The sequence below is a fragment of the Lactuca virosa genome, chromosome 6 (assembly GCF_052849685.1).
Source record: "Lactuca virosa cultivar CGN04683 chromosome 6, Lactuca_virosa_CGN04683_v6, whole genome shotgun sequence".
NCBI classification, from domain to species: Eukaryota; Viridiplantae; Streptophyta; class Magnoliopsida; order Asterales; family Asteraceae; genus Lactuca; species Lactuca virosa.
Window position 1 is genome coordinate 222,218,026 of NC_136431.1, and position 11,040 is coordinate 222,229,065.

At 32.8% G+C, this 11,040-nt stretch overlaps 1 protein-coding gene across 2 annotated transcripts; it reads left to right on the forward strand.

Moving 5' to 3' along the window:
* The first annotated feature begins 7,518 nt into the window (after positions 1–7,518).
* LOC145119478 (metal transporter Nramp7.2-like) lies at positions 7,519–10,804 on the forward strand. Of its 2 annotated transcripts, none has more exons than XM_079055140.1 (13): positions 7,519–7,726; positions 7,917–8,010; positions 8,086–8,126; positions 8,212–8,290; positions 8,382–8,486; positions 8,600–8,709; positions 8,877–9,055; positions 9,149–9,218; positions 9,355–9,528; positions 9,619–9,723; positions 9,910–10,041; positions 10,131–10,226; positions 10,333–10,459. In XM_079055140.1, the coding sequence occupies exons 1-13, from the start codon at positions 7,607–7,609 to the stop codon at positions 10,342–10,344; spliced, it is 1,317 nt and encodes a 438-aa protein (XP_078911266.1). In that variant the 5' UTR covers positions 7,519–7,606; the 3' UTR covers positions 10,345–10,459. The 2 variants fall into 2 exon arrangements, with proteins under 2 accessions (XP_078911266.1, XP_078911265.1); XM_079055139.1 differs by having other exon boundaries at positions 7,522–7,726; positions 10,308–10,804.
* The last annotated feature ends 236 nt before the right edge of the window (positions 10,805–11,040 follow it).

Below are 11,040 nucleotides of genomic sequence, written 5' to 3' on the forward strand. Positions count from 1 at the left end.
ATTTCAAAACAATTTCAACCCAAATTGGAGGAATAACCCAAACAACCCATATCCACCAAAGCAAAATCCACCAAACATTGTGATGAGACCCCAACATCCGCCATACCCTTCCCAAAAACCTCCATATCCACAAACTTCTTATAATCCTCCAAATTACCAACAACCTCATCAACAAGGCCAATCAAGTGGTAACCACCAAATGAGCCTTCAAGAACTTGTCACTTCTCTTGCTCAAAGCCAAACCCAATTTCAACAAGAGACCAAGAACACTTTCTCCAACATTCAAGCACAAATTGGAGACTTGGCCACCGCTCTCAACAAGATGGAACAAAGGGGTAAACTTCCATCTCAAACCGAGAAGAACCCTAATGTGAGTGCAATAACCTTAAGAAGTGGGAAAACCCTTGGAGAGAGCAACCCTAAAAGAGTTTCAAGAGAAGAAGAAGATGAGGTTATTGTTGTTGAGCCTCCGAAGGTTGAAGCTACTCCAAAGGACCCGGTTATGCCAAACATGGAGCAACCCGAATATTCCAACAAGCCTATCAAGACATTGGTCATACCACCACCCTTCCCTTCCCGGTTAGCCTTTTCGAAGAAGATAGAGGAAGAAAATGAATTCTTTGAAACTTTCCGCAAGGTCCAAATCAACATTCCACTATTGAATGATATTAAGCAAATTCCAAGTTATGCAAAATTCCTCAAGGATTTGTGCACCAAGAAGAGGAAATTCAAAGCGAATGAAAAGATTCAAGTCAATGCAAACGTGTATGTGGTTATCCAAAAGAAGTTACCTCCCAAATGCAAGGATCCGAGAATATTTGCTATCCCTTGTACCATTGGTGGTTTGCATGTCGAAAGTGCCATGTTAGATCTTGGAGCCTCGATCAATGTGATGCCATATTCAGTTTTTCAATCTCTCAATGTTGGACCTTTGGAAGAAACCGGAGTAATCATTCAATTAGCGGACAAGTCAAGTGTGTCTCCAAGAGGACTGTTGGAGGATGTGTTAGTACAAGTTAATCAACTTGTTTTTCCTGCGGATTTTTATGTCATTGATATTGAAGAGAAGACTCCTTCCACATCATCTATGATCCTCCTTGGAAGACCTTTCATGAATACCGCTCACACGATCATTGATATCCATAAAGGGAAAATTACTATGGAGTTTGATGGAGAGATCATTCACTTCAACATCTTTGAGTCAATGAGGTACCCTAGCAACATTTCTCCAATGTACCGGGTTGATGTGATTGAGTCAATAAACGGGATAAGCCCTAATGTATGCACACATAAGATTCTTATGGAAGATTATTGCAAGCCTAGGAGAGAGGCTCAAAGAAGATTGAATCCTCCAATGATGGAAGTGGTCAAGAAGAATATAATTAAAAGGTTTAAAAGGTGCAAAGAGAAGACAAAAGCGTTTCATGACAAGCACATAACCCAAAAGCACTTTGTTTCGGGTCAAAAAGTTCTTCTTTATCATTCGCGTTTAAAGTTATTCCCAGGAAAATTGCAATCTCGATGGCACGGACCTTTCATTGTTTTAAAAGTGTTTGATCATGGTGCGGTTGAAATCAAGAGTTTTGAAACGAATCAAATCTTCAAAGTGAATGGAAAATGTTTGAAACCAATTTATGAAGGCTTTGACACGGGAGAATTCGACAACGTAACATTGGAAATCCCGATTTATGAAGATTGATGGAAGCGGGGCTATGTCTTGGCAAAGACGTTAAATAAATGCATTGTAAATAAATAATCTTGCTTGAAGTTTTGGTGTTTCTAAGCTTGAAGTTGGTTAAAAATAAGCATCTTGAGGTTTAGCAATGATCTTGGTAAAGTATGCAAAAAGTGTCAAAAATCTGCAACTTGCGCGGGTGCCCGCGCAAACGTTGCGCAACCGACCCCTGGTCGCGCAAATCCGAGTCCAAATTACCCCCCACGTGGGATGCATTCTGATGTCTGCGCGCGGTCGGCTCCCCCACCCGCGCAAGTTCTGCGCGACCGACTGCCACCCTCGCAACTGATTGCGCGGCTGCCTTCCACCCTCACAGATTGTTGCATGACCAAGACTAAATCCTTCCCTTTCTTTGCGAAACCAATGATGCTAATTCTTTATTTGCGCGACCCAACCACCACCCGCGCAAAGTTTGTGAGGGTACCCGCGCAAATGTGTCACTTCATAAGAAAATTTTGAGTCATTGCATATGCTTCCTTTGCGCGACCAAGCTTTCATCCATGTGTATTTAGGTGGCTAAGAACTCCATCCACACATCATTGTACAACCCATGTGTTGCTTCCATACCGTCCTCGCGGGCCTCCTCCACCTTGATCCCGGTATGATCCTTCCTTACTATCATCCTAAGCATTGAGGACAATGCTAAATTTTAAGCTTGGGGTGAGGTATTCTTATATTTTTATTTTTATTGCATTTAGGTTGTATATAGTTGCATTTAGAGTAACTCATTTAGGTCATTCATAAAAATTGCATAAAATTTTCAAAAATATTGCATATTTTATTTCTTTCTTTTCTAATTTTCATGCTTTTTAGATGCATCCTAGTTTAAGTTCATGCATTTTTGTTCTCTCTTGTCTTCTCATCCCTACAGGTACTAGAACGCCGAGTCATAAGTATTGAATCATAGATTGGTCTTGGGTCTTGATATGGAATTCCTTGTATTTGATAAATGGGACACGTTTTGAGCCTCACATACCATTTTAAGACCGTTTATGTGGGGGTCAGATGCAGGTAGCTTGATTGGGTCTAGGTGCGGATTTTTTATTTGGGGATTCCCATTCCCCAGTCAAATAAGATGCGATTTTCAGATTGCCCATTGGGTATGGGGATTTTTTTCCATTCGTAACCCTGATGGGTTTTTGAATCATGATAAGAATGTGATGCGTTCACAATTTCGAAGTCGACATATAAGATCAGGCAGAATGTATGTTTTACGTCATTTTGACTCACTAAGACTTGATCATAATTCTTAGTTTAGCTAGAGGATTGTTTAGAAATATTTTTGAAAAGACGTGTATGATTGTACATGTTCATGTGTATAGTTGTGTGTTGTAAGTTGTTCCAGAGACGTGTGACTGCTACTATCAGGTGTGTTTCACTTCTCTATATGTGATGTTATATGTTATGTGAGTTATAAGATATGTATGATGATGATTCATGTAAGACTATAGTTAAGGCTATAGCATTATGATGAATTGATGAATTCACGATACTCGGTAAATATATAACTTTGTGGGCTCACTAAGCGTTTCGCTTACCCGTTGATATTTAACATTTTTTAGAACCCTTGGGTGTATAAGGGACGGGACTTGGCGCGGCTGTAAGGACGTTTGCATTTATAATTTTAAGCTAAACATTTAATTTTCATGTATTAAAAGTAAAGACTTCGGCTATTTTGTTTTCTATTAAGTATGTCATTAAGTTTTATGGATGAATCATAGATTCTGGTTTTGAAATGAATAATGAGTTTTATTTTCGTTGGAAGTTTATAATAATTGTTTAAAAAAATTAGGATGTTACAATTTATTTATAGTTAATTAAAACCAACCCTTTTTCCCATTTTTTTTTATAAAAAATAGCTTTTGATCAATTTCTTTTTGTTAATTTGGTAATTCCATTTAGTTTTTATATTTAATATTAGGTTGTGCTATAAGTACCATTTAACCAATTTTACCCCTCTAACATCAATCTAATCAATCATTTACTTTTGATTTGACATCATTTTTTTTGTTTCTTTCTGTTTTTGTTTTTTTGTTTTTTCCCCTTTTTGTTTTTTTGTTTTTTCTTTTCTTTTCTTTTATTTTATATTTTAATCTTAATCTTATTATTATTATTATTATTATTATTATTATTATTATTATTATTATAAATTTCGATAACCATATAAAATTCGGACAACATTTTAAAATTCGGATGACATTTTAAAATTTGGACATCATTATAAAATTCAAACGGCTATATAAAATGGAACAAAAGCAAAGTTTGTCTTTATTTTAGAAACAAACTGATACCATTATCGTCTATTGATAAATTACAATTCACCCTAACCATTATGTAATGGTTGATTACAAGGAGCATATCCAATGTCTGATGTTTGTCCACACTTCTCCATACATATAAATCAGAATACTTGGCAGCATGGGTATACAATTGCTCAACTAAATGCTTTCAATCCGCATAACGCACCATACAAATGTAATACCGAATTAATTAATATCCATGATAAATAAAGACAAACTTTGCTTTTGTTCCGTTTTATATAGTCGTTCGAATTTTATAATATCGTCCAGATTTTTAATGTCGTCCAAATTTTATATGGTTATCGAAATTAATAATAATAATAATAATAATAATAATAATAATAATAATAATAATAATAATAATAAATAAAAAAGAATTAAAAACAAAATTAGGAAAAAAAAAATCAAATCAAGGAGTGGAATTTGAAAAGGAATGAGAGTACTTATAGCATTAGCCTTAATATTATACTTGAGATTTTTCTAACTATTTTATAAGTAGTCTTTAAACAAAGTTTTTAGATTTTATTTATTATATTAATTTATGCTTTAAAATATCATAAATATTAATGTAGAGAAAATAACTCCATTTGTGAATTAGTAGTTTAATCTAAATGTGGGAAAATGTTCCAGAACAAGGGGAAATGCCTTAAGAACAAGCTCCGAACAAGGTGGCAACCTTGGGAGTGAAGTACTACAGAGGTATTTATGGTCCGCTTGGTGGGACCGAACCGGTGTTAATCGATTTCTGGCATTTCATTTTGCCTGAAAACATGCTAACACTTGCATTGTAATTGTAATGATATTTACTTTTGGGAGTAAAGTATTTTGGTTATCATATGTTTGATTGTTGGCAAGTTTACCAATGCTTTAGAAATATTTTTTTTTCTTTTAAACTCGTACGTGTACTCATGAGAAATTGTTGTCTCACATTCTAGGTTCCAAATTGAAGTAATGTGGACTTATCCTAGGTATGATACTTTTTTAAGAACCTAGATTATCCGGATTAGCATGAAGAGAACACGAACAAAAGTTGTTGAACATTGGTAGTATTTTGTATATTTAGTGTTTGCTATGGCTTTTGATGTTCTGTAACCGACCCTGTTAGATCTTGATAATGTATATATGTTTGTACTTGTTTCCATTGGACATGAAATTAGCACAACTAATGTGTTTTTTTTTTTGTTAATTCTCCTAAATGAAAAAAGGGGCGTTGCATTTAATATCTTAATAAATTATAAATGCACAAAAATAGTACTTGTCCAAAAGATTATTGGTTCAGACACAATTATAGAAGTCTTAAAGAACACAAAAGATCCATGCATGAATTCCACTTTGTTAGTGATGTAGGAATATTATATAAGGATTAATTTGCAAAGTGAAGGACGCGAGTATATGACACTATTTGTTTTTTTAATTTTTTTCAGAATCAAAACTACTAGATCCGGATCATATTATAATTTTTAAAGCAATCAATACAGGATGTAAATAAGGGTCTCTCTTAAAGTAACGATTTTATCCACTTAAATAATTAATTTTGATGTAATAGTTTTTATATTTCATAATTTTAAAGTTAAATTATTGGTATTTTATAAGTTATAATTTCAGTGGCTTAATATTTTAAAGTTATGTTTTTGGTCTCTTACATTATTTTTTTATAGTTTTCATTTTTATTAATATTACTTTTTAGGGATAATGTCATAAAAAGCCTTAAGTTTGGCAGAAAATGTCGGTTTTACCCTTCGGTAGATTTTTTGTTCGTTTATACCGCAAACTTGTCATTTTTTTGCCGGTTTTGCCATTTTTACCTGCAATAGCAGGTTTCCAGGTTACCATGAATTATTTTTTGCGAAAAAACTCTTAAGTTTACAAATATTTTGCAAAAAAACCCTTAAGATTATAAACATATAAAATATAAATATATATTCAAATTTTGATAAAACTAAATAATTTTTTTTAAAAATTAAATGTCAAAAGTTTATATCAAAACTAATATAAGTTTTATTGAACTTATATTATGAAACTAAAATTGAAACATATTTTTAGCTTTACATACGGTAAATTTTATATTGGTTTGATATAAACCTTTTATATTTAAATTTTAAAAAAGTTACATAGTTTTATTAAAATTTGAATATATTTCTTAATTAATACTTCAACTTTTCAAAGCAAAATTAAAAAACGTTTGATAGTTAATAATTAAGTATGCTAAAATAGTTAAACATATGAATAATATGACATCAATTACATTCAATTAATTTTTTTAAAAGGAAAAAAAATATTTTATATGTTTAAAAGGTTTGTATTTCAGAAATAATAATGTATCATATTTTTTATATGTTAAAATACATAATAATATTATCATATATTTTTTATAAAAATATTATAAACATTTTAAACATAAAAAATAAACATAATCATTTTAAACATATAAAATATAAATATATTTGTCTAATTTATTATATAAATATATTTACTTTTATAAAAAAATATGATAGTTTATTATTTCTAAAATACAAACATTTTAAACATATAAAATATTTTTATTTTCCTTTTTAAAAAATTAATTGAATGTAACTAATGTCATATTATTCATATGTTTAACTGTTTTAACATAGTTAATTATTAGCTAACAGACGTTTTTTTAATGTTTCTTTGAAAAATTTAAGTATTAATTAATAAATATATTCAAATTTTGATAAAACTAGGTAACTTTTTTAAAATTTAAATATAAAAACTTTATATCGAACCAATATAAAATTTACCGTACGTAAAGCTAAAAATATGTTTCAGTAGAAAACTATTTAGTTTTTTATCAAATTTTGAATATATATTTATAATTTATATGTTTATAATCTTAAGGGTTTTTTTGCAAAATATTTGTAAACTTAAGGGTTTTTTCGCAAAAAAATAATTCATGGTAACCTGGAAACCTGCTATTGCAGGTAAAAAGGGCAAAACCGACAAAAAAAATGACAAGTTTGCGGTATAAACGAACAAAAAATATGCTAAAGGGTAAAACCGACATTTTCTGTCAAACTTAAGGCTTTTTATGACATTATCCCTACTTTTTATTATTATAAATTTTTAATTAATTGTTATTTGTGGTGTGGTAATAAACAAGATAAACTTTGGAGCCTTATTTTTGTCTCTCTTTATCTATATATAATTGTTTGGATGGAAACTTTATTTTTATATTTTTATGGTCCGCTTGAGTTTTCACATTATTTTAGTTAATTTTTTTAATATGTTTTAACTCTCAAGAAAATAACCTTATTTAAATGATTCTTTATTATCTTCTAGATTCGGCCTCCTAATTATAAGGTGTGTAGTGTTCGGTTCCTTCTTAGTTCCCACGTTTCTCGTTAATGCTATAGGTATAAATACATGAGCCTTGAGAGACCAATGGTCTTTTTGGCCACGTATTAATTAACAAATTAAAGGCAAAATGCAATAATCCAAAACTACTGTGATTGTCTAAATTAGGGTATAAATAACGCATTCAACTGAAAGCTTTAGTCCCTAATATACATTAGTAATCCATCCTCAAACACAGATAAAGACACAGGGATCCATGGCAGTGATGCTGCATGAACCACGAGTGAACCACATTTCAGCTATTGATCGGAGTGGAATTGCATCTCCTGTTATTAATAGCAAAGACTATAATCATCAAGAGATTAACCCTAAGAAGGTTTCATCATGCATTCTTTTCAAATTTCAACACAGAAAATAAGCAGATATCCAACTTTAGTTTGTGTTTCTTTATTTAGATGTCGAATTTTATTAGAGAGGATAATTAAGCTCATGCTTAAAGCTATACGAATGGCTAAAGTTTTTTTTACCATAAAGTGCAACTGAACTCCTTTTTTATTCTTGTAAAGGATAATCCTCAGCAGCCTGCTGGATGGAGAACTTTCCTCTCGTTTGTTGGTCCTGGTTTCCTAGTTTCATTGGGTTACCTTGATCCTGGGAATTGTATGTCTAATTTTGATCATTTGATATCTTGTTTTGCATTATCTAGTTGCAAACTTATGAATATTTTTTATGCAGTTGAAACTGATTTACAAGCAGGAGCAGACCACAGATACGAGGTAAATGTTCAGGCCTGGAACGTTCATAGCTATAGTATAAATAAACGCCCTTCAGTTATATCAATGAAGAGTTTAATCTTTTCAGTTACTTTGGGTGATTCTGATTGGGTTAATCTTTGCACTTGTGATTCAATCTCTTGCTGTAAATTTAGGAGTATGTACTGGTATGACAAAGAATTCATCCTATGAATTTGTTTGCTTATTGTAAAACTAGAATATAAATATATCTAGAAAGTATGAGGTTTTTTTGTTCAGGGAAGCATCTATCAGAGATATGCAAGGCTGAATACCCAATATTTGTGAAATACTGCCTGTGGCTGCTTGCTGAGATTGCTGTCATTGCAGCCGATATTCCTGAAGGTTATAAATAAGGAGCTTATCTATGAAGATTATTTAAATGATGGGTTTAATTATATTTCCTCTACGCAAATTTTCATTAAAATTGTGATAACTCTTCTCTTTCACGTTGACAGTGATTGGGACGGCTTTTGCACTAAATATCTTATTCAAACTTCCACTTTGGGTCGGGGTTCTTCTTACTGGTTTTAGCACCCTCCTATTTCTTGGCATCCAAAGATATGGTGTAAGTTTACTTTTCTTATTACAAAGTCTGTGGCCTTTATGGAAGAAGACAGGTTTTCATTAATTATATTAATTTTCAAGAAGTTTATGTATTATCTGAATAGTTCCCATTATATTAATGTTCACATCTTAACTCTAAGTTCATTATTTCTGCACACACACATATAGGTGAGGAAGCTTGAAGGGATAGCCGTTCTAGTTTTGGTTATGGCCGGTTGTTTCTTTGGAGAAATGAGCTACGTGAAGCCACCAGCTGCTGATTTACTAAAGGGAATGTTCATTCCAAAACTTGGTGGCCGAGGGGCTACTGGTGATACCATTGCACTACTTGGTGCTCTTGTAATGCCGTATGATCCCATTGACCATAAACTCAATTTGATTATGATCTTCCCGAGAAACTGTTTTAGTTTTTTTAACAGGCATTTTCCTCTATAAAACAGGCATAATCTCTTTCTACATTCTGCTCTTGTTCTCTCCAGGAGGATACCAAATTCAGTTCATGGTGTCAATGTAAGTCGTTGCATGGATAAGGACACTCATAAATATTGAGACCTGAAAGATCTAAAACATTCCTTTTCATAAGTTATCTAATTAAGTACAACACGAGTTCATGTACTTGATGGGTGCATGATCTTTTGTACTCCAGGATGCATGCAGATATTTCCTGATAGAAAGTGGCTTTGCTCTCTTTGTCGCATTTTTAATCAACGTGTCAATTGTCGCTGTTTCTGGTACTGTTTGCTCAGGCAAGAACATATCAAGTGACTCCTTGGATCGCTGCAATGATCTTAGTGTTCATTCAGCTTCATTTCTTCTTAGAGTATGAGTTATATAGGACGTAAATCTTATCAATCTTATATAAGGATCCTTAATTAATAGCAGATTCATAACCCATTATTTTACTACACAGAATGTTTTAGGTAAGTCAAGCTCCACTCTCTATGCAATGGCACTGCTAGCTTCCGGGCAGAGTTCAACCATAACTGGCACTTACGCTGGACAATTTATAATGCAGGTTAGGAAATGGCATTACAAACGCATTTTCCAATGCAAACAACTTTGGTATTATTCTTAATAAGAATAATAAAAAAGTTCTTTGCATTGCAAAATATGTTTGTAATGACATTTCTCTTTTAGCTAGCTTCACCTTTCCAATACTCAAGGTGTTATTATGCGCTGTGTGCATCATGCTATCCTGTAGGGTTTCTTGGAATTAAAGATGAGGAAATGGCTGAGGAATCTGATAACACGATGCATAGCCATCATGCCTAGTTTAATAGTTTCGATCATTGGTGGATCTTCTGGAGCTGAAAGACTAATTATCATAGCATCGGTCGGCATCTATCTTTTATTTGTAGTATGACATTACAAATACACTTCCAACTTTCTTTAAAATTGAGTTTCCGTAACGATCTTTGGCAGATGATATTGTCATTTGAACTTCCTTTTGCCCTCATTCCACTCCTCAAATTTAGTAGCACGACAACAAAAATGGGTCCTCACAAAAATTCAATGATTGTAAGTTGGAAATCTTTTATGTGCTATGCATATCAGTTAGCTGAGATTCAAAATAAAACAAAATGCCTTTTTCTTGTGTAGATAATCGTTTTCTCATGGGTGGTAGGAGTTGGGATAATCGGCATCAACATTCATTACTTGAGCACCACATTTGTCAATTGGCTGATTCGTAGCACTTTGCCTAAAGTTGCTAACGTCTTCATCGGGATGCTAGTGTTCCCTGTCATGGCTATCTATGTTCTATTCCTGCTCTACCTTATGTTCCGTAAAGATGTTGTCACTTTGGAACCTAGAAAACTTGATCGTATTGCTGACAGAGAGGATCTTGCTGATATGCCATATAGTGCAACTGAAATGTCTTTTGTGAATTCTTCTGTTATTTAGCCATAAGATAGTCTTTGTCTTTGTTAAAATCTTTCAGTATTCTCTAGTTAGTAGCACTAGTGTCATTAGGGGCTGATAGGAGCAGAACCCATCTGTAAGTTATATCAGCCTTGTTTCACTATTTAGCGACATAATTAGGGAAGGTATCAAATCTGTCATTGTGTACTGTCGTGAATGCTTGGCTATTTAGGTAATCAGGACTGTCGCACAACGTGTTGTTACATATCTGTCTCAAAATGGTCTCTGAGTTTACATTTAGCAACGAAATTGCCAGCAAAAGAACACAGACTGAGTTTAAGAGACGAATATTCTGCTTGCATGATGTGTCTCATTCATACAAGAAACATCACATCTTCCTAATTTACGAATTATATAAGCTCTTCACAACGGAATTTCAATCGCTCAAAACCATCTAATTCCTACCTAAATA

Coding starts and splice junctions, on each gene's coding strand:
- LOC145119478 (XM_079055139.1), top strand. CDS start 7,607: ATGGCAGTGATGCTGCATGAACCACGAGTGAACCACATTTCAGCTATT. Junction 8,487..8,599: donor TGCAGCCGATATTCCTGAAG/GTTATAAATAAG, acceptor TCACGTTGACAG/TGATTGGGACGGCTTTTGCA. Junction 9,056..9,148: donor CTTGGTGCTCTTGTAATGCC/GTATGATCCCAT, acceptor TCTATAAAACAG/GCATAATCTCTTTCTACATT.